The 24,731-nt window shown below is 45.1% G+C and overlaps 1 protein-coding gene across 2 annotated transcripts in view; it reads right to left on the bottom strand.

Annotated features, from left to right (window-relative positions):
• Positions 1–24,731, bottom strand: part of DIAPH3 (diaphanous related formin 3) — a 979,498-nt gene that overhangs the window by 296,571 nt on the left and 658,196 nt on the right. For both annotated transcript variants that reach the window (XM_075336836.1, XM_075336837.1), the window contains exon 24: positions 9,447–9,612. In XM_075336836.1, the coding sequence (XP_075192951.1) occupies positions 9,447–9,612 (166 nt within the window). The remainder of the gene's footprint in view (positions 1–9,446; positions 9,613–24,731) is intronic.

Below are 24,731 nucleotides of genomic sequence, written 5' to 3'. Positions count from 1 at the left end.
AGTATCAGGTCAGATTGTTGCCAGCTAAGGGGTATTGTGAGGCAGATTGGTGCCCCCCCCCTGTTACTGGACAACTATTTTTGCTTCATTTTCCTACAGTGAGACCTTTGTTATGGTTATTTATCGCTGTGGATTATAAATTGTACACACTTTATGAGACAGTTTTACACTCTGGTCTCCATTATTGTTATTTCGGTGGGGTGACTCCTACCGAATGTACATTTTGCTGTGGATTACTAACTGTATACATCATATATGGGACAGCTTTCTTTCTTGTCTCAACTAGTGTTATTTCGGTAGAGTTGTTACTACCGGATATACAGTGTCCTTAACTGGGTAATGACAGGAGCTTAATATTAGCTCCAATCTTTGGTTGGTTTTACAACCGTTTATGTTGTGTGGTAAAAATTTTTTAACTTAAATATTAAAAGTTACATTTTAATTGTGACCACAATTGTTTAGTACCTTTGCTTTGCTGGTTATTTTCCTCTTGAATTCACCCTTTATTCTCTGCAGCACCTTGTTTACATTCAGATCCAGCAAACTGACCACTTCCTGTGCTGAACCTCAGTCAGAGCTGTCACCACCCAGCCTCAGTGTCCAGCCCCACCCCCTGCCCGCCCCCTGCACACACATTCCCTGTCAGTATATTCTGCCCCAGCACCTGACCTGGTATCACTACAGCATTGCAAATAACAGCCCCACATCGGGCTCTGCACCACACACACATGGCTCTGCACCGCAGACATATGGCTCTGCACCGCACACGCACACATATGGCTCTGCACATACACACATATGGCTCTGCACAAACACACGCACACATATGGCTCTGCACACGCACACATATGGCTCTGCACCGCACACGCACACATATGGTTCTGTACCGCACACGCACACATATGGCTCTGCACCGCACACACACACATATGGCTCTGCACCGCACACGCACACACATGGCTCTGCACCGCACATGCATGGCTCTGCACACGCACACATATGGCTCTGCACCGCACACATATGGCTCTGCACACACACACATATGGCTCTGCACCACACACGCACACATATGGCTCTGTACCGCACACATATGGCTCTGCACCGCACACGCACACATATGGCTCTGCACCGCACACGCACACATATGGCTCTGCACCGCACACGCACACACATGGCTCTGCACCGCACACGCACACACATGGCTCTGCACCGCACACGCATGGCTCTGCACCGCACACGCACACATATGGCTCTGCACACACACACATATGGCTCTGCACCACACACGCACACATATGGCTCTGTACCGCACACATATGGCTCTGCACCGCACACGCACACACATGGCTCTGCACCGCACACGCATGGCTCTGCACACGCACACATATGGCTCTGCACCGCACACATATGGCTCTGCACACACACACATATGGCTCTGTACCGCACACGCACACATATGGCTCTCCACACGCACACATATGGCTCTGCACCGCACACGCACACACATGGCTCTGCACACGCACACATATGGCTCTGCACCGCACACATATGGCTCTGCACATGCACACATATGGCTCTGCAACCCCCCCATCCCCATCGGGAACACATGTGGAATACATACTCACCCTTCCTCTGTCCCCGCCGCTCCTGCACGTTCGCGCGCTGTCTGTGCTCTGGACATATCAGCACAGTAGTGACGTCACCGCTGTGCTGAAGAGAGCACAGACAGCGGGAGGGACAGTGATGAGAAGCAGCGCTGCGCTGCCTCTCATCAGCACTTTCAAATGTACCGGCATCTGTGATCTGTGATGCCGGTACATTTGAATGTGTGATCCTGAGCAGGGGGCCCGGTGCTGGAGCCGACACCATGGTAGTTGCCGCCAGGCCCCGCCCCCAGGTCACGGACCCCACAGCAGTGCAGGGGGAGGTTACTGGAGAGTAAAAGAGGTGCGGGGGAATGTGTGGGAGGGTGCAGGGAAGGGGGCGGGGCTCATCGCACTGTAGACATCCAGCAGGGAGGCGACATGCTGTTTCCACATTTGCATGTCAACATGGCCCTGCCCATGTTGACATGAAATGACCGGAAGCAGCAAAATCACGGCAGGAGCGGTCACATGACCACTCTGACCGGGGGAGAGGGGCTGACAGCAGGGCAGGTAAGTGGTCTCTATCTACTTTCCTTCCCCCATGTAGCCCAATAGGGAAATAAAAAAAAAATGTCAAAGAAGCCGGATAACCCCTTTAAATCAAAAACTTTTTCCAATTTTGATGGCACAAAACAATTTAATATTCGGAAACATCTAACATGTTCCTCGAAGGGGGTCATTTATGTAGGCGAATGCCCGTGCAAGAAGTTGTACGTGGGACTTACGACCCGTGAATTCAAGATTAGAATACGGGAACATTGTAGGGACATTGCTAAGGCAAAGACAGTGGAAGACAGTACACAACTTAAAACTCTCCCACGTCACTTTAAAGAATTACACAACAGCAACCCCCAATGCTCTTAAAGTGAAGGCTATTGACCAGGTGGTATTGGGTATAAGGGGAGGGGATCTGAGAAAAATCTTAGCGAGGGTAGAGAGTCGATGGATCTTTAGGTTAGGCACGCTGAATCCACAGGGTCTCAACGAGACCCTGGGATTCGGAGCTTTTTTTGTAGGTTCTCTGTGTCTCCTAATCAATCCTTGGTTTTAATCTTTTAATAGTGTGTTTATTTATTCTTGTCTGGGTTTTGGGTAGTAGGGTGTATAAGTATAACATTTTTTAAGCATATCATATTTGTTATAGGGAGTATTTAATTGTGTTTTTTCTATTTTTTTTCTATTTTTTTAGATAAATTGCATTTTTGCATATTGAGACCTGTACCCACTACATGATGATGTTATTCTCTTGATCATACGGTGAAACCAAAAATCCATTTATTAAAAATGTTTGAAAAAGAGGAATATTGTCCATCATTTCTCCCCATGATCAAGAGTGAAATATTGAGTTTGAAGAGGAGGGGCTTTACATGCTAAATGATCATTCAACATTCATATAAGAATTTGAGAACATTTTGGGAAGCATTCACATTGTGTGTGCTTTGGATTATTTATATATAATGTCCCTCTTTTTCTGCCTAGTATGATTAATTACTGTGGTAATATAATAAAAATCATCATCCACGGGAGGGTGCGCTTGCTGAGATCCAAAAATCCTCCCCAGACTAAATAATGGGCGTATGGATGTGGGACGCTCCGGCGTCGCTGCACATGTCCGGTGCTTGCCACGCAGTGTGCTTTCCACAATCGCCTGGCAGGAAGTTACCTTTATGATCGGAGGTGACGGATTGACGCAAGCGCCCAAAGGATCCCTGATAGGTGGGTAAGGTGTATATAATCCCCTCAGCTGCCGTTACCCGCATGCCCCCTGTAGAAGCCGGGAGCGAAACACGTGTCGGGGATCGGGTGCCGGCGGTGCATATACTAAGGTAACTGTTGCTTTAATTACATGAGGTTATGCCAGCGTTTTGTACTTTGATATGGTGCGGTATACGGTCGACCTAACATGAGGTGCTGTATATTGCCGTAAGGCAAATTGAACGGGCATTATCCTGGTTGATTACGGCCGGCATCCAGGAGGCTGTTATATCGCAGTTTATAGCAACAGAAACCTAGCACACATTCTAATATGTGACCTGTGTTTTTGTTATGTTTGAGTCTAGTGTCCTGATTGGTGTTACATGATATACCTGTTTATGCTGACCCAGCTCTCTCCATCCCCTTTTTTGCCCATGGTTTGCCTCACATGTAACGCACTGACGTTTATCGCACAGGTTTATTATTGTGTAGTGCATATATGTGGTAGCATCGGATTGAGCGATCGTGATTCAGCAATTGAAGAGGGTTACCATGAGCATATTTTCGGCATATCACTGGGCGCTTTGGGGTTGTGCAATATAGATTTATATAATAAATTTATAAATGTAATGATTTCTGCACAAACCCCGGTTCATATATTTACCTATGGCGATTTGCACCAGTCACTTTAGTAACCTAAGATTCTGGGGCAATATTTATTGACAAGCCTGGTTCTTGTGAACGTGGATACAGCACTAGTCACTTTTTTGGATATTTATGTGCAACACGAATACCGCTTTACCCTTGATACACTCTTTTGACTGCAATTTACTATTTTATTGTGTGGTGTTTGTTTATATGTACTTTGATGATAATAAAATTATTTGATTTATTGAGACGCGATATACTCCTTTTAGGATGAAAAAATTCTCATTTCTTCCTATATGATACATTCTGATTCTTGGAGTGTCCGTAAATGGATTTGACCAATTGTGTGGTATTATACTTGTAGACACTGTATAATTCCATTCTGGTGCACTGCCTCTCAACTACCCGGGCATGTGCACTAAAACTGGGTGTATATCCCAATATTCATTTCATATATGCACGCTCGCAAGGGGACTTCAGAAGGCCTGGAGAATCCGCACATATGAAATTAATCTGGGGACATATACGCAAGCACGTTATTATATGCGAGATTGCTTTGACGTCAGGCAAGTCAAGGCAATCAATTACAATGCGGGGGACGTGGAGAATATCAATAGGGACCGTGAATGAATGGAAGAAAAGCACCAACCCTCTGACTGAAAAAAAAGATATGTAATGCATTCACATGAACATAGTGGGGGTCTTTTTATGATAAATACGGGGAACTTTAGTTTGAAAAACAAAACGTTAGTGATGCACATTGCATCACTAACAAGACTTTGGGGTAGTTTAACATCTAAAAAGGATGTGACAAGTTCCCTTTAGGCCCCATTCACACACACGTGCCTCCGGTACGTGCTAGGTCCGTTTCCGCATGTACCGGAGACACGGGCACACGTATACCCATTAAAATCAATGGGTATATGTACACGCACGTGTTCAGCCATTGGCCCGTGCCTCCGTGTGGAGCAGACGTGTGCCCGTGTGCTCCATACGGCGGCATGTCATTATTTCTCCGGCAGCACGGGTGGCACACAGTCCGCACCCGTACCACATGGATGTAGTGTGGATGCGGTCCCACGTAACACGCGCCGGAGAAAACACACGTGTCATTGTTAACCCCTTCATGACCGGCCAATTTTTCGCTTTCCGTTTTTTTTTTCGCCATTCTTTTTCTGAGTAACATTGTTATTTTTCAGTCAATATGGTCATGTGAGGGCTCATTTTTTGCGGAACGAGCTGTACTTTTAAATGAAACCATCAGTTTTACCATATAGTGTTCTAGAAAACGGCAAAAAAATTCCAAATGCAGAAAAATTGCAAAAAAAGTGCGATAGCACTATGGTTTTTGAGATATTTTATTCACTGTGTTCACTATATGGTACAACTGATGTGTGGGTGTGATGCCTCAGGTCAGTGCGAGTTCGTAGACACCAAACATGAATAGGTTTACTTTTATATAAGGGGTTAAAAAAAAAATCGGACGTTTGTCCAAAAAAAGTGGCGCACGTTTTACGCCATATTCCGTGACCCGTAGCGTTCTCATTTTTCGGGATCTATGGCTCAATGACGGCTTATTTTTTGCGTCTCGAGCTGACGTTATTAACGGTACCATTTTTGCGCAGATGCTACGTTTTGATCACCTCTTATTGCATTTTGCGCAAAAGTTGTGGCAACAAAAAAACATCGTTTTGGCGTTTAGAATTTTTTTGCCGCTACGCCGTATACTGATCAGATTAATTGATTTTATATTTTGATAGATCGGGCGTTTCTGAACCCGGCGATACCAAATGTGTGTATATTTTTTATTTTTTTAACCCTTTAATTTTCAATGGGGCGAATGGGGGGGTGATTTGAACTTTTAGGTTTTTTTATTTTTTTAATTTTTTAAAAACTTTTTTTAACTTTTTTTTTATTTTACTAGTCCCCCTAGGGGGCTATTGCGATCAGCATTCCGATCGCTCTGCAGTATCTGCTGATCACAGCTACAAGGCTGTAAACAGCAGATACGCTCTCTTTCTCTTTTGCTGTGCCCCGGGCACAGCGAAAGTGAAAGCAAGTCAGGTGTAGTACAGGAGTCATCACATGACCCTGTGCTACCATGACAACTATCGGGAGTCACGTGATCGCGTCACGTGACTTCCAGTATCGGGCGGTAAGTAAATGTTTACCGCGATCGCGCATATAATGGCGCTGTCACATTTTGACAGCGCCGTATAAGGGGTTAAACGGCACGAGCAGATAACGATTCTGCTCGTGCCTAGCAGGCACACATCACAGCTGTGAAAATCAGCTGAGATGTGTGCCGATCGCAGCATGATGCTGCCGGCAGACCGCGGGCAGTAACATTATGACCGCAAGGACATAATTTTACGGCCCGCGGTCGTTAAGGGGGTAAAATAAAAAAAACACATGCCCTCCTCCACCTTACCTGCAGTCTCTGCCACGGCTGTCACCTGCATACAACCCACAGTTAATTTGAACAACGCATCTTCTTCACTGGGAGCCGGAAGCAGCGTCAGCGGGGAGTGGCCTGTGCCGTATACTGTCATTCAGCACCACAGACAGCTCCGGAAGAATCAGGTAAGGCGGGACTTTCCGTTCCCCGTGTGTTATTACTTCTAACATACGGAGAACACGAATGTGCCACAAACACGGCACACGGGAAGCAAACCAGCCCTTTAATACGTACATGAAAAAACGGTTCTTTTTTCACATGCGTGTGAAGGTGGCCTTAAGGTGTGAACATTAAATAAGAGTAGGTTGATGGTTGAAGAAGCAATCGTTCTGTAGGCACAGTAATATACTTTTTGTCCATTTTGGCTTTTGCAGTCAACTGTCCATTAATGCCCAATGAGAAAGTACAATGTTTCTGGGAATGTTCCTTCTAGAAAAGATTGTTTGCATCTCAGAGCGAGCCTCAAGCTGTCAATATGTTGGGGGAAAGATTTTTTTTAGTGTAAAGGAAATAGAAAGAGTAGGTACACACAATCACCAACTTCATAATGAATCTGCATTTTCCAGATGTGCTCCATGCATATTTTGCATGTTTTCCCCTACTGAATTGAAAGGAATAAAATCTGCAGATAAAATTTGCGGAAGACATCATCATGGGGCGGATTTAATGCTTTGCAGCACAGGTCATTTCTGATTTGAGATAATTCTACAGCATGTCTTAGATTAGTGCACTGTGATCTCGTTTGTATTCCAGGCACGCAGGGAGGATTTTTTTTTCTTGGACAGGCCATGTTTTGTATTACCAGCAGATTCTCTAGTGTTTCCTGCAGATGAGGACAAGCAATTATTCTACACCTATGGCCTATAAATCTGCAGATTTACATAAAAATCTGATCCATTTCAATCATCTTTTTAGAAGTTTTTTTAGTTAATCATAACATAAGAAGAAGCATGCAAGTAAATCCAGTCAAATTACATAGCAATAGTGCATCTGATCATTGCCTAAAGATATGGCAGCAGGTGCAATGCAATCAGGGCACAGATAATACAATTTAGGGGTAATGCACCCTATCTGCAATGCTCTGTGTGCCTGAGGGGCAAGACATCCAAATCCACCGACTATGCTGCTGCAGGTGATGAACACTCATCATCAATGCTTACCCAAAGCCTTATAGCACTTGCTAAATAGAGCAGAACAACATTTAAAGCAAGTGAAAAGCAATATGTCAAACACGGGAGAGAAGGAATGTGACTAGAATACAGCAGTCCCGTAAAGCTGGAGGATGCGGTTACTAAGGTCAATATTCATAAATGACAGGAAAAAAAAAAGTGACTCATTGAGAAAATCATAGCAGGGCTCATTATGAGAAACAAGAAAAACGTTTCTCTTTTTCCTTTTTATGGATTTTTCTTTAATTTTTTTTTTTAAATTGAGTAAAAGGAAACCTGTCACTAGATTTTTCCCTTATGAGCTGTGGTTACCAACAGTGAGCTCTTATATACAGCATTCTAGAATACTGTATATAAGTGCCCAGGCCACTCTGTAGAACATAAAGACATTTATTATACTTACCTAACCTACGAGGAGGTCTGATCCATTGGGAGTCGCTTCTCTCGGGTCAGCGTCTCCTCCATCATGTGCAGTCGCCGTCCTCCTTCCCAGCCCCGTGTGGATGACGCATCCTACGTCATCCACAGAGAGGCTGCCATTACACTCCTGCACATGTGTACTTTGAACTGCACTGCTGAAAGCAGATCAAAGTACTGTAGTGCACATGTGTGGGTGTTCTTTGACCCTTTCTCGCGCCTGCGCACTACAGTACTTTGTTCTTGCCTAAGCAGTGCAGTTCAAAGTGCGCATGTGTAGGATCGCAATGGCAGCATCTCTGTGGATGTCGAAGGACGCATCATCTACATGGAGCTGGGAAGAAGGACGGCGACTCTACAAGATGGAGGAAGTGCCGAACCAGAGAGCAGCAGCACCCATTGGACCCAACCGCCCCCTAGGTGATTATAATAAAAAAAATGTTTTTACATTCTACAGAGGCGCCTAGGCTCTTATATACAGTATTACAGAATGCTCTATATAAAAGTAACATGTGGAAATTCAACAATAGGTGGTAGACTTTTAGGATTTAAAGGACTAGTCTCACATGTGTGGGTTTTCTCTGGGTAATCCTGTTACCTTCCACACCACAAAGACATACTGATAGAAAATTTAGATTGCGAGCCCCAATGGGGACAGTGATAAAGAGGTCTGTAAAGTGCTGTGGAATTAGTGACGCTATAGAAGTAAAATAAATATAATATTGCTATGATGTGCCATCATTTTAGCAGTGATTCTTATCGGACTTCTTTTAGTTGTTCACTTGATGTGTAGGGTGCTGCACATGGCTTCTTTCATATGAATAGCAATGAGGAATAGACTCTACACAGGGAGACCAAAACAATGATTTGCTTGGTAAGACTTATGGAGGACCTGTCACCAGGTAAAATGTGGACAATTTTGGTTTTAATTTTATTCCATGGTTATCCCATTGGTATGTAGGGTTTTGTTTTTTTATCTGTCATATGGTTCCAGAGATATGGAGCTTTGTATTTGATCATTTTTATGTGGCCTTTACCAAGAAAGAGTTGCTCAAAAGGTAATAATGCAGATCAATCTAAATACACGTCCCCAGAGAATCCTGTGAGCAAATTGAGTACACTATATGTGATTCTTCCTATTAAATGTCTGTACTTATTTCAAGTTCCAATGCGTCTAAATGGCCAAAAGCCTACAACGGATTCCAGCTCTTAACATTTCTTAGCTTTTCCTTTTTATGTGTATATGTAAATTGAGGCCTTGCTCGGTCACTTTTTCATTTTTACACTGTCAAGACACACAGCAGCTTTGTTAACCTTGATGCTGTTGCAGTGTTGTTTTTTTCCCCTTAATAAATACATGATCGGGAAAACAAAAAAAAAAAAAGATTATAAAAAAAGCGCAAAACTACGCACCGCAAACATGGTCCTGAAGTTATTCACGTCGGTGAAGAATTCCTCCACAGAAACCTTCTTTGCGTCCAGAACATAATATTCCATGACACTTTGATAGAGCTTCTCCATGTTTTCATACATTCGTGACAGCTTCTTAAATTGCTCTCTTGCGCATACCGTGAAACTGTGAATTGCTGTTAAGGTATTTACCAACCAAGTGAAAAACACACATGTAGAACAACCCTGCCAAAAAATCATGAACGATATGACACCAAAACCTTCAGTGCTAGCGTTTATAGAGAATGCAGAAAAGGGCAAATATGTGAGTATATACTATACTATGTGTGTGTGTATTATACACACACACACACACACACATGCATAAGTAGTTAGCTACACACATATACTGTGCAAAAGTTTTAAAGGCGTGGGAAACAAAAGATGCAAAAATGAGAATGTCTTCAAAAAGTCTTCATGCTTTAGTTTTATCAAATAACATTTAAAGTGAATGGACAAAGGTGCAATGCAAAATTAAATCAATATTTGGTCTTCAAAACAGCATTCATTTTTTTGAAGTACAATTGCACACAGTATTTGAAGGAGCTCAGCAGGAAGATTGTTCCAAACATCTTAAAGAACTAACCACAGACCTATGGATGTAGGCTTGAGCAGATTCTTTTATTTTTTATTTTTAATACTTTGTGGAGAATCCTTTGTAGACAATGATTGCCTGAAGTCTGGAAACCAAATGTTGAATTTCCTACCTTGACAGACTTTTACTAAAGCTGACTTCAGTTGCTTGTTTTTGACTCTCTTTGCCTTAAAGGAATCTGTCAGATTTCATGTCCTCCAAGCCAGCAGCATTTATGTTTGCATGTCAAAATTCTCTTCCTAACTATCCTTGTATAAAGCATTCTCTAAAATAAAGCTTAAAAAAAGTATTTATAACCTTTGCTTTTCTCATTTAAATGAAGCCTGTGACTAGTCGGATGGGTGTTAATTCCCCTGACTAGTTGGCCCTTTTTTCATGTTATCACGCCCCTATGGACGTGATAACATGGTTTCCAAGAGTGGGTGTCACCGCCAGTCCCTGGAAATATTGCGCATGTACACGTTTCATTCTGGCTGCATCAGTGCTCCTCAGAAGCTGGGTGCACCTGTCTCAGCTTTAGAGGGCGCACTGTGCATGATCCGAAGTGTTGTGCACTTCCGGTCATGCGCAGTGTGCCTCTATAGTTGGGTGTACGTTTCCTGGCTTCAGAGGCACATGGATGGAAGTGCAGAAGACTTCGGATCATGCACAGTGTGCTCTCTGAAGCTGAGACAAGTACATCCAGCTTCAGAGGTGCAATGATGTGGCCAGAAAGAGTTGCATGCAAGCGCAAAATTTCCAGAAGCCAGCGGTGACACCACTTCTTGGAAATCAAGTTATCACACCTAGAGAGGACATGGAAAAAGGGTAGTCTAGTCAGGGGAACTAACGCCTCTGCAACTAGTCACAGGGCTAATTGGAATAAGAAAAAAAATGTTTTACCTCAATTTTTTTAAGTTTCATTTTAGAGAATGATGTACATGGATTGTTAAGAAGAGAATTTGGATATGAAAGAGTAAATGCTGCCAGCTTTGAGGGCATAAGGGACCTGAGAGGTTCCCTTTAAGTTTGGTCTTAAACATGTGAATTGTATGCTTGCCAGGGTTGAGATCTGATGACTGACTAGGATATTGCAGAATATTGCACGTATTTGCCTTTTAAAAAAAAACCCGGTTTTGCATTTGCAGTGTTTTGAGTCATTTCCCATCTGCACTGTGAAGCACCATCCCATCAACCTGGCTGCATGTGGTTGAATCAGCAAAACGTATAGCCCTGTGTACTTCAGAATTCATCAGACAGCTTCTGACTTCAGTAACAATCAATAAATACTAGTGACCCAGTACAATAGGAAGCCATGCATGCCCGGCCACCACAATGCCTCCACCAGGTTTTAAGAGGATGTGGTGTGCTTTAAATCATGAGCCGGATCTGGCCTTTATAATTTTAAGGCTGTGGTGGTGCACTATGTGGTGAATCCTCTGCATTTGTGCTCATGCAGACTCTATATGGTAGACTTAGATACACCTATTTTCTGCAAAGTGTTCTTTACTTGGGTCAATGTTGCTTCACGGTTTTTCTTCACTATGGAAAGGAATAGGCTATATGCGCACAGTGCGTTTTTCGCAGCGTTTTTGGGCTCAAAACTGCATGACTTTGCTTCCCCAGCAAAGTCTATGAGTTTTCATTTTTGCTGTCCGCACACAACTTTTTTTTTTTTGAGCTGCGTTTTTGAGCTTAAAAAAAAAAAAAATGGACATGTCAATTCTTTCCTGCGTTTTCCCCCCATGCAATGCATTGGAAAAACGCAGAAAAACGCAGAGATCAAAAGTGCATCAAAAACGGCCAAAAACTCACCAAAATGCGGTAAAAACGCATGAGTTTTTAACGCATTTTTTACCGCGGGAGCGTTTTTATGCATTTTTAGAGGCCAAAAACGCAGCGCCAAAAACACGCTCAGTGCGCACATAGTCTTCTACAACCATCCACTAGGTTTGTTTTCCATAGCCGTTCAGGACTGAGTTCCAAAGTGCGGGTTTTTTTTTCTACATAATGTACTAAACTGTTTCTTTGGCCACTCCTAACATTTCTGCTATTTCTCTGATGGAATTTTTTTTTTCAAACTAATGATGATCTGTTTATCTCCCATTAAGAGTTCCTTTGACTGAGTTCTGAGTTCACAGAAACAGCTTCCAAATGTCAAGCTTGGAATCAGCTCCAGATTTCTTACCTGCTTAATTGATCGATTACCAAGGGTATTAATAGACCATGAGCCTATTAAGTGATTAGCAGGGTACAGATAAAAATTAACTTTTAATAATCCTATTAAAAACAGGGGGTGATCACAGACAACAAACACATAACGGTGATAATCCGGTAAGGCTGCATTAACCAGCAATGATCAGCAAAACTGAACCAGAAAATCACTGGAAGCCTGTTAATATATAATTGCAAAGGCTGAACAATAAACCTTCAATAGTAAGGCAAATAATGGATTGATCTCACCGGTATTTCTTTTTCTTGGTGATAATAGGATCGCAGAGGGGGAGCTATTGAGAGCTTAGCTACCACAAACCCCTCAGATGCAGATCCGCTACAGGCATGCTCCAGTTCCCCCTACGCGTTTCGTCATTTCCAACTCATCAGGGGAGCCTATCTGGCCTGTGGAGCAAAAGTGACAGACCTCTACTGCAGAGGTAGACGCCTAACCAGATTAAGGTGAATCAGAGGTTTAAATAAAGGCGGTGAGCACAAAAGTGCTCCCATTGGTTGTCAGAATCATGTGACCGCATGGGGTACAGAGTAAGTACCACGAATGCGCCAGTTATAAAAGTATGAAGCACCGATAGAAGTGATGACAGGGTGATGACATCATCCTGATGCAGCGTGGAGGCAAAGATCGCAAGCTGCGTATTGAAAAAAGACACACAGTTTGTCAAGAAAATTAGAACGCCCGAATGCGCGTGCGCACCCGGCCAGAGAGACCGGTCATAACTACGCACGCGCGCCCAATTGTATACATAACAACGGGGGCCAGGGTAACGGCTGCACGTGGAGCGGTCACATGGGTAAACAATACATCCCACTGGGTGGTGCTGCAGCACTGACTGGCGAATGATAAGCTCAGTGTACAGAACGTGCATGCAGCACTAGTCTAACGCCATCCACTGAGCAGGGAGATGTCATGTAGAACTATTGACGGGTCTCCATCCCCCTCCTGTCCACCATCAGCCAGAGATCGTCATGACGATTATCTGATTGGCCTGGAAGCTTAAGGTATTTATGACTTTGGGTGATGGTAGAACCAAAGCCAAAAGCTGCAGAGAAAGACAATTCTTTGTAATATTGGCGGGAAAACTCCCAAAGCAGGTTTTGAAGTGCAACTTTAATGCTAGAAAGATGAAAAACACATTGCCAGAATCCCTGCGTCGTGCGGAACCCAGCGCACCGTCTCACCTGACGAGGAGATCGACGGAATCATGACAAATTAGTATTGGCCAGTAAAATTGTGCTAGAGGCGTTGTGTTTGGTATCAATGTAACTGTAAAATCGAGATATTAAATATGACGCTAATATCTTTCACCTGTGTGACCCAGGAGCAAAGATATGAAAAACCCTAGAATTATGGAACTCTGTGAACATCAGAGCACAGCCCACAAGTGACTGTAAAATGATGTCACAGGCAAGGGGGGCTAGCAAGAGCATAAGAGACAGTTCCTGTCTTGGGGGCTCAGTCAGCACGAGGAGGGCATCATGAAGGGTGATGCTGGCCGATTCTAACATCTCTTGGAGCCCCTCCCTCCATAAGCAGACGTCACTTCTATGGCAGAAGCTTAGTAAGTTTCACGTTTATACCTTTTATTTTATGTAACTGTTATGCCGTAATGTGTATTGTTCCCTTTTGTAAATTCCTGTATATTCTTTAAACACTGCCTATTTTCGGATTAAATATATAAAAATTTAAGAGTTTCTTTCCTTATGCTTTATATACGAATCCAAAACCCCGAAGGGCCTTATGCTATCTGAAACGGGTCCCCAGCTACCTGTAGAAAGTCTGGGTGGTGGCAGCGTAATTGTTATTGCATAGAATTATTGGAGTGCTATCATTAAGGGTACCGAGGTATATAAATATTCCATTAGCAGGAATTGGGGATATATACATTTACCCTTGCTGTGAGACCTCCAATATTTGGCATTATCAGCTCAGCAGCCTCATCTTATGCATTGTCCTGCAGTACCAAAAGTGGCCTGCAGACAAGGGGGGCGCTAGAAAGTAGTCGTGTGTAACAAATCAGTGAACAGCTGCGGATTTCTGAGTGACTTCCCCGCCTGTTCGTGACAAATTGGTGGCAAGCGGTGGGATATATAAAGCATTAGTGATCTGGTTTGAGCAATCATCCCTTTCACTAAAAACTTGCAAAAGTTTTGAGGATTGAACTCAGTGTTTAAATATACCTGGAACAATACTGTACGTGTAGCAGTTACCCCCTCCCTTCTCTCTTGTTTTCTATCCTATCTTTTATTTGGCAATTATGGAGGCTGTGTCAGAAGCCTGGTACAATCAGCAGAAGAAGGAAGTTCTTGCTGCACTCTGCAGATCCAAGTTGATTGATGGCCATGGCAAAACGAGGCAGGACCTCATTAAAGAACTTTTACAATGGGATGCAGAGCATGTCCGTTCCCCCAGTGCTGAAGAAGGGGAGGCAAGCCAAGCCCAGGACGGGACTGCTGCAGAATCCCCACCATCAACTGCAAGCCAGAGCAGTGACCAGGGCAACATGGACTCCTACCTGCAAATGGCCCTACAACAGTTCACTGTCGAGGACCGGCAGGGACGGCTGGACCTCATTCAGCAATATCGAGAGGCTGAGAGAGCTGAGCGCCAGGCTCAGGCTGAGAGAGCCGAGCGAGAGGCTGAGAGAGCCGAGCGAGAGGCTGAGCGAGCCGAGCGAGAGCGCCAAGCCCAGAGAGACCATGAATTGAATATCCTCAAAGCCCGGCAGCAGACATCTTCCTCACTAAACGGTGAGTCCAATAATGCCAGCAGCTTTAAGCCCCGACCGGAGCACTTTCTTGTGATGGAAAAGGACGGGGATTTGGACACCTTTCTGAGGGGATTTGAAAAGACTTGCTTGCAGTACCAGTTGCCCTCAACACAATGGGCACAATACTTAACCCCAGGGCTGCGAGGCAAGGCCCTGGACGCGTTTGCCAGTCTCCCTCAAGAGCAGAGTGGAGACTATGGGGCCATAAAGCAGGCCCTAGTACGGAAGTATCAGCTGACTCCGGAGGTGTACCGAAAAAAATTCCGGACCCTCCAGCTCGGACCTCATGACAGCTACAGCGATTTGGAGGGTGGGCTCCAGCGCACCTTTGACCAGTGGATCCAAGGACTGTCCGTTACAACCTTTGAGGAGTTAAAGGACCTCATGGTGAAGGACCAACTCCTACATGTCTGTCCTGTGGAGGTTCGACAGTTTGTTATGGACCGAGAGCCCAAGGAGGCCTCAAAAGCAGCCCAGATTGCCGACGCCTATGTGGCCAACCGTGCATCGGAGGTGCGGAAGCCGTCCACCACTAGCTGGAAAGGGGGTAAGATGACAACTACAACCACCCCTGCCCCTACCAGCCGACCTCCCGTAGGTCCTGTTTCATCCACCAGTGCCCGGCCCACCTCTGACACTCGCAGGTGTTTTTCCTGCAACCAGCCTGGACACCTCAGCTCTGGTTGCCCAGAGAGGCAGAAGAGGAACCCCACATCCAAGGCCCAAGGGCCTACTGGAACTGTCCTGTTGGCAAGGAAGGCGGGTGGTAGGGCCTGCGAAAACCTACACCCCGTCACCGTAGGCGGAACCCCCACTGTGGGGCTCAAGGACACTGGGGCCGACAGAACACTGGTCCGCCCTGAACTGGTACCACCTGAAAACTTTATCCCGGGAAAACTCCTGACTGTCGCCTTGGCGGGGGGTGTCCACCACTCCTTCCCAATGGCCCTTATTCCCCTCGACTGGGGTGCTGGGAGAGGGTGGAGGGAAGTGGGGGTGGATGAACATCTACCAACCAATGTTTTATTGGGGACTGATCTGGGGCGATTAGTTGCACAATTTCTCCCTGATGATCCTCCCGAATCCAAAAAGTCAGGTGATACAAATGTTGTTGATCAGTCATGTGATGCAAATGTTGTTAAATCATGTGATGCAAATGTTGTTGATAAGTCATGCGACCCGAATGCGGATACCCAGAACGTAATTACAAATGTTGTGCATGGTAATAAAGTGGAGGTTTGTACAGGGGAACTCAGCCATGCCACGCGGCAGGGTGACGTGGCTGAGGACGACCCCAAGGTAGCAAGTGTCTGTACCGACAGAGATGGAGGAAGACATGAGAACCACGAGGACAGTGGTCAAATGCAACTGAGCAGTGTCACAGCGGACAGTGACACAGCCAGTAGTACCTGTCAGGCTGATGGAGAAGAGTGGTTATTCCCCGGGGAGACAGCCTTCATCGGTGCTGTCACCCGCAGTCAGAGTGCCCAGAACGCAAATGAAACCTTGCCTTCTGACACCTCTTCACCCAGGGGGATAACGGAACTGGTGATGGACCCAGAGCAGGTCCCAGAGGGTCCCGGTGAGGTTGGAACCTTAACGTCACTTTTGGCTGCCTCTAGCCAAGAGTTTCAGGTGGCTCTACGAACTGATGCCAGTCTAGAGACGTTAAGGGACCTCGCCGAGAAGCCCTCCTCAGAGACCGATAAGGAGAGGGTATTCTGGGACCAGGGAAAGTTGTACCGGGAGACAATTCCCTGTAACCCCCAACAAGAGTGGCTGAAGGAAAGACAGCTGGTGGTGCCTCACCGCTTTAGGAGTGAGTTGCTGCGGATTGCCCATGAGATCCCACTCGCCGGACACTTGGGGGTTAGCAAAACCAAGGCCCGGCTGTCTCACCACTTCTATTGGCCCAAAATGGGGACAGATGTTGCCAACTACTGCCGCTCCTGTATCACATGTCAAAGAGTGGGAAAGTCAGGGCCTGCTCCCAAAGCTCCCCTGATCTCTTTGCCGGTGATAGAGGAGCCTTTCCAGAGGGTCGCTGTGGACATTGTCGGGCCTCTGGCCGTCCCCAGCAGCTCTGGAAAACGGTTCGTCCTTACTGTGGTAGACTATGCTACCCGGTATCCGGAGGCAGTGGCTCTGTCCTCAGTTAGAGCCGATAAGGTGGCAGATGCCCTCTTGACCATATTCTCCCGAGTAGGATTTCCCAGGGAGATGCTCACCGACCAGGGGACTCAGTTCATGTCTCGTCTAATGGAGGCTCTCTGTAAGAAAATGCAGGTGCGGCATCTGATATCAAGCGCTTATCACCCACAGACCAATGGTTTGTGTGAGCGATTTAATGGTACACTTAAGCAGATGCTTAAGATGCTGGTTGAGTCACATGGACGCGACTGGGAGCGGTATCTCTCACACCTGCTGTTTGCCTACAGAGAGGTACCACAGGCCTCAACGGGGTTTTCCCCCTTCGAGCTCCTGTATGGCAGACGAGTCCGGGGGCCTCTTGGTCTGGTAAGGGAATCCTGGGAAGAGGAACTGAATTCCCCAGAAGTGTCCGTTGTGGAGTATGTCATTCGGCTCCGTGACAAAATGCAGTCAATGACGCAGATGGTGCATGAGAATATGGCGCAAGCCCAGGCCAGCCAGAAGCGATGGTACGACCAACACGCTCGAGAGCGGGTGTACGAAGTGGGTCAGAAGGTGTGGGTCCTAGTCCCAATGACCCAGAACAAGCTTCAGGCGGCCTGGGAGGGTCCATACCTGGTGCATCAGCGCCTCAATGACGTAAACTATGTGGTCACCATCGACCATGCCAGGAAGAGGCAAAAGGTCTTCCATGTCAACATGATGAAAGCTCATCATGACAGGGAAGCCTTTGCCCTTCCTGTGTGTAGTCTACCCGAGGAAGGCGAAAGTGAAGTCTTGGTGGACTTGCTCGCCTCGGCCCGGGATGGAGGGTCTATCGAGGAGGCGACATTCAACCCACAGCTATCCCTGGGCCAAAGGTCCCAGCTGCGGGGGGTATTCCGGCCCTACCTGATGACCTTCACAAATGTCCCAGGGAAGACATCCCTAGCCACCCACCAGGTGGACACCGGGAGTCATTCCCCAGTTCGTCAACCCCCATACCGTGTCTCTCTAGAGGTACAAAAGGACATAAAAAGGGAGATCGATGAAATGCTAGTCCTGGGAGTGATCCAGAGGTCCAAAAGTGCATGGGCCTCGCCTGTAGTCTTGGTTCCCAAAAAGGACCGGACAACCCGGTTTTGTGTGGACTACAGGAGGCTAAATGCAATCACAGCACCCGATGCGTACCCAATGCCACGCATCGATGAGTTACTGGATTGCTTAGCCGGGGCCCGGTACCTGACCATCATGGACCTGAGTCGAGGGTACTGGCAGATCCCTATGTCCAAGGAAGCACAGGAAAGGTCCGCCTTCATCACCCCATTCGGGCTGTATGAATCCCTCGTCATGCCCTTTGGCATGAGAAATGCTCCTGCCACTTTCCAGCGATTGGTCGACCAGCTGCTCGAGGGACTAGGAGGGTTTGCAGTAGCTTACCTGGATGACATTGCCATCTTTAGTCCCACTTGGGAGGAACACCTGGGGCACCTGGAGCAGGTGCTCAGGCGGATCCAAAGCGCTGGTCTGACTATAAAGCCAGGGAAGTGTCAGATCGGCATGACGGAGGTACAGTACCTTGGACACAGAGTGGGTGGCGGGACCCTGAAACCAGAGCCAGGGAAGGTTGATGCCATCACCTCCTGGCCTACCCCCAAGTCAAAGAAGCAGGTGATGTCCTTCTTGGGTACGGCAGGGTACTATAGGAAGTTCGTTCCTAACTATAGTGCTCTTGCTAAGCCGTTGACGGACCTCACCAAAAAGAAGCTACCGCAAGTAGTCACCTGGACAGATGACTGTGAACGGTCCTTCAGGGCACTAAAAGCTGCCCTCGCCAGTTCCCCAATCCTACAAGCCCCGGACTTCACCCGACGGTTCATAGTTCAGACAGATGCCAGTGCGTTTGGCCTTGGTGCAGTACTCAGCCAGGTAAATGGGAAGGGAGAAGAGCATCCGGTGATGTTTCTCAGCCGCAAGCTCTTATCCCGGGAAGTGGCCTACGCCACTGTGGAGAAGGAGTGCCTCTCTATAGTGTGGGCCCTGCGGAAACTGCAGCCCTACCTATATGGACGCAACTTCACCATAGTGACAGACCACAACCCTCTCAGCTGGCTACATCGGGTGGCCGGCGACAATGGTAAGCTACTGCGGTGGAGCTTGGCACTACAGCAGTATGACTTTACCATTCAACACAGGAAGGGTGTTGAGCATGGCAACGCTGATGGGCTGTCCCGGCAGGGGGATGCCAGCGAGGTAGGCTTAGGAGACGATTGGCAAATCAATCTCCCATGCTACCTCAAAAAGGGGGAGGTGTCATGTAGAACTATTGAAGGGTCTCCATCCCCCTCCTGTCCACCATCAGCCAGAGATCGTCATGACGATTATCTGATTGGCCTGGAAGCTTAAGGTATTTATGACTTTGGGTGATGGTAGAACCAAAGCCAAAAGCTGCAGAGAAAGACAATTCTTTGTAATATTGGCGGGAAAACTCCCAAAGCAGGTTTTGAAGTGCAACTTTAATGCTAGAAAGATGAAAAACACATTGCCAGAATCCCTGCGTCGTGCGGAACCCAGCGCACCGTCTCACCTGACGAGGAGATCGACGGAATCACGACAAATTAGTATTGGCCAGTAAAATTGTGCTAGAGGCGTTGTGTTTGGTATCAATGTAACTGTAAAATCGAGATATTAAATATGACGCTAATATCTTTCACCTGTGTGACCCAGGAGCAAAGATATGAAAAACCCTAGAATTATGGAACTCTGTGAACATCAGAGCACAGCCCACAAGTGACTGTAAAATGATGTCACAGGCAAGGGGGGCTAGCAAGAGCATAAGAGACAGTTCCTGTCTTGGGGGCTCAGTCAGCACGAGGAGGGCATCATGAAGGGTGATGCTGGCCGATTCTAACATCTCTTGGAGCCCCTCCCTCCATAAGCAGACGTCACTTCTATGGCAGAAGCTTAGTAAGTTTCACGTTTATACCTTTTATTTTAATGTAACTGTTATGCCGTAATGTGTATTGTTCCCTTTTGTAAATTCCTGTATATTCTTTAAACACTGCCTATTTTCGGATTAAATATATAAAAATTTAAGAGTTTCTTTCCTTATGCTTTATATACGAATCCAAAACCCCGAAGGGCCTTATGCTATCTGAAACGGGTCCCCAGCTACCTGTAGAAAGTCTGGGTGGTGGCAGCGTAATTGTTATTGCATAGAATTATTGGAGTGCTATCATTAAGGGTACCGAGGTATATAAATATTCCATTAGCAGGAATTGGGGATATATACATTTACCCTTGCTGTGAGACCTCCAATATTTGGCATTATCAGCTCAGCAGCCTCATCTTATGCATTGTCCTGCAGTACCAAAAGTGGCCTGCAGACAAGGGGGGCGCTAGAAAGTAGTCGTGTGTAACAAATCAGTGAACAGCTGCGGATTTCTGAGTGACTTCCCCGCCTGTTCGTGACAGGAGATATAATAACACAGACATTCTAAGATGACGGTGCAATTGCATGATGACAAAGTGTAATGATGTGCCTAATGGGGTGCTGTGAAGGCATAAGGATCACATGAGATGCATAAGGGGTCACCCCTGATGAAATGGCTCACCCATGTGACCGCTCCACGTGCAGCTGTTACCCTGGCCCCCATGCGGTCACATGACTTCTGACAACCAATGGGAGCACTTTTGTGCTCACCGCCTTTATTTAAACCTCTGATTCACCTTAATCTGGTTAGGAGTCTACCTCTGCAGTAGAGGTCTGTCACTTTTGCTCCACAGTCTAGATAGGCTCCCCTGATGAGTTGGAAATGACGAAACGGGTAGGGAGAACTGGAGCACGCCTGTAGCGGATCTGCATCTGAGGGGTTTGTGGTAGCTAAGCTCTCAATAGCTCCCCCTCTGCGATCCTATTATTACCAAGAAAAAGAAATACCGGTGAGATCAATCCATTATTTGCCTTACTATTGAAGGTTTATTGTTCAGCCTTTGTAATTATATATTGTTTAACAGGCTTCCAGTGATTTTCTGGTTCAGTTTTGCTGATCATTGCTGGTTAATGCAGCCTTACCGGATTATCACCGTTATGTGTTTGTTGTCTGTGATCACCCCCTGTTTTTAATAGGATTATTAAAAGTTAATTTTTATCTGTACCCTGCTAATCACATATCTATTACCTTGGGTATCTGCTCCCGCTATCATTTACATGAGCCCATTAAACAGCTTTTGAGATATTTGTCCAATTAATTTTGGTCCCTTAAAAAAGAGGCAGCTACATATTAAAGAGCTTTCATTCCTAAACCCTTATTCCAATAAGGATATGGATACCCTCAAATTAAAGCTGAGAGTCTGCACTTTAAGCCCCCATTGATTATATAACTGTATCTTGAACATGTTTTATTAAAAAGCTAAAATGCCAAAACTTGTGTCACTGTCCAAATATTTCTGGATCTCACTATGTTCTCATGCATAGTTCAGTCACTTGGCCTTGTTTCCATATTAAATGTCTATCTTATGGCCTTAATTCTTTCACAAAGTCCACTTCTGGCCAGTCTTATTCAAAAAATAAATGGCCTCGTCTGTCCCACTGGTTGCTGCCAGGTCTCAGCTGACGGGACTACTTGACATCTTTTCATTTCAAAGGGGAGTAAGCATGGTGTAGCTCATCTGCTGCAGTTTCTTTAGCCGACCACTGCCTCTACAGTCCTCAATATTGTCCATTTCTTGGTGCTTCCTCTCAAGGGCATGCACGTATTAAAATCCCAGTCTGCTTTGAAATCCGTGCTTGGGAGAAGCCTCGCTTATGCAGTATAACTACATTGTGTCATAGTGCTGTGTATATTTTTGCTGAGGTGTATGACCTGTGACATGAAACTGTCTTCCACAATCTCACTTTTGTAGCAGATTGCGGCGGTTCCTCACTCCGCTTTAAGCTTACAGCCATTTCTGTTTCAGTTAATGACTATTTTAATTTACATTTCAAATGATGATCATTATCACCTGTTTGGTACAATTGGTTATTCATACAACGGAAAATAATCCAACACAATCTGTGACTTTGTGCAAAGCGTTAATGGAAGAATTGATGCTGTTTTGAATGCAGTGTGGTCACACCAAATATTGATTTTATTTGTTTGTTTATTTATTTTTCATAATTGATAAACTAATCCCTTATTTTTGTTTAAAACTTTCTTATTCTAAAGCATTTTCCCACACTTAAAAGTTTTGCATAGTACTCGACATACAGTACATTACAAAAGTTAGTACACCCCTTACATTTTTGTAAATATTTTATATCGTTTCATGGGACAACATTGAAGATGTGACATTTCTATACAATGTAAAGTAGTCAGGGACCAGCTTATATAACAGTGTAAATTTGATGTGGTCTCTAAATAGCTCAACTAATGTCAATACCACTGGCAACAAGAGCACACTCTTAAGTGAAAATGGACAAATTGTGCCCAATTAGCAATTTTCTCTCCCCAGTGACATGTGAGTGATCAGTGTTACAAGGTCTAAGGTGTGATTGGGAGCAGGTGTGGTAAATTTGGTGTTATCGCTCACACTCTCTCTCATACTGGTCACTGGAAGTTCATCATGGCACCTCATGGCAAATATTTCTGAGGATAAAAAAAAAAATTATTGCTTTACATAAAGATGGCCTAGGCTAGAGGATGATTGCCAACAACCCGAAACTGAGCTGCAGCACAGTGACAAAGACCATACAGAGGTTTTACAAGACCGGTTCAACTCAGAACGGGCCTTGCCTTGGTTAAATAATATCCAGAGGTTAAATATCCAGAGGTTAAAGGGGTGGTGGAGGGGAAATCATCCTGTCAGTGATCAGGCCATACCAAACGCATCAAATTGGTCTGCATAGCTGTCATCCCAGGAGGAAGTCTTCTCTAGATGATTCACAAGAAAGCCTGCAAACAGTTTACTGAAGACAAGCAGACTAAGGACATGGATTACATGAACCATGTCCTGTGGTCGGATGAGATCAAGATAAACTTATTTGGTTCACATGGTGTCAAGCCTGTGTGGCAGCAACCAGGTGAGGAGAACAAAGACAATTGTGTCTTGCCTACTAATGCACATGGTGCTGGGAGAGTCATGATTTGAAGCTGCATGAGTGCTGCCAGTTGTGGGGAGCTACAGTTCATTGAGGGAACCATGAATGCCAACATGTATTGTGACATACTGAAGCAGGGCATGATCCCCTTACCCACGGAAACTGGGCCGCAGGGCAGTAATCAAACATGATAACCCCAATCAAACCTCCAAGACGGCTACTGCCTTGCTATAGAAACTGAGGCTAAAGGTGCTGGACTAGCCAAACATGTCTCCAGACCTAAACCCTATTAAATATCTGTGGGGCATCTTCAAACAAAACGTGGAGGAGCACGTCTCTAACATCCACTAGCTTCATGATGTCGTCATGGAGGATGGAAAAGGCTTCCAGTGGCTTCTGTGAAGCTCTAGTGAACTCCATGACCAAGAAAGGCAAGGCAGTGCTTGAAAATAATGGTGGCCACACAAAATAGACATTTTGGGCATAATTACACCATTTTCACTTAGGGGTGTACTCACTTTTGTTGCCAGCTGTTTAGACATTATAGGCTGTGTGTTGAGTTATATAGAGGGCACACCAAATTTACATTGTTATACAAAGCTTTACATTAATTCCTTTCATCATAAAGTGCCAAAACTTCAGTGTTGTGCCATGAAAAAAAACAAAACAAAAACAGTTACATGTGAGGGGTGTACTCACTTTTGTGCTATACAATATATACACATATATAACCAATATAAACATGGAATTGACATTTATACATTAGGCTAAAAACCATTGGCATTTGAAAGAAATTTATTTTGAGACAAACTTTGTATCCTTAAATAATCCTTGGGAACTTCTACCTTACATTTTCAATTAAGCAATGCAAACCATCATGAATAATAACTTAAATAGCATTTTAAGACCCAACTAGTCTTTGTATCTATTACAATACAAATTAAACAAGGAGGAACATCAGCTGTCATGTTTGTAATAATCACCTTACTATTGAGCTGTCATGCGGGGAGTTGGGACTGAATTGCAGAATATACCATCACTCACAAGTTTTCTTTCAGGTGCTAAGGAGCTAAAAATATCAAACCTAGTTTCAGCAATAATATTCAGATATTGTTGGAATGATGAGAATATAAAGGAATTAACACCCAAAATACCAGTTTCTGCCTCATCAGTACAGTGATAAAATACCTTAGAACAGATTCAGGCTTTGTGAATCATTGTTGTAAATTGCAAAAATTGTTAAACGTGACTTTTTTAAACCAAACAAGTACATATTCTCCGAGGCCGAGCAGTTCAGTGCACCTTCCCTCCTTCGTGTCTTCTGTATCATATTTCTCCTGTAAAGCCAGGCCTCTAAACTGAAGAAAAAAAAGTGTGGACAAGCAAAACAATAGGTAGAAATGTGCACTGAACTGTTTGAGGGTATGTGCGCACGTTGCTTTTTACCTGCTTTTTACCTGCTT

The sequence above is a fragment of the Anomaloglossus baeobatrachus genome, chromosome 2 (genome assembly GCF_048569485.1).
Source record: "Anomaloglossus baeobatrachus isolate aAnoBae1 chromosome 2, aAnoBae1.hap1, whole genome shotgun sequence".
Lineage (NCBI taxonomy): Eukaryota > Metazoa > Chordata > Amphibia > Anura > Aromobatidae > Anomaloglossus > Anomaloglossus baeobatrachus.
Note: the sequence above shows the minus strand (reverse complement) of the source record. Positions and strands in the feature narration are given on the sequence as shown.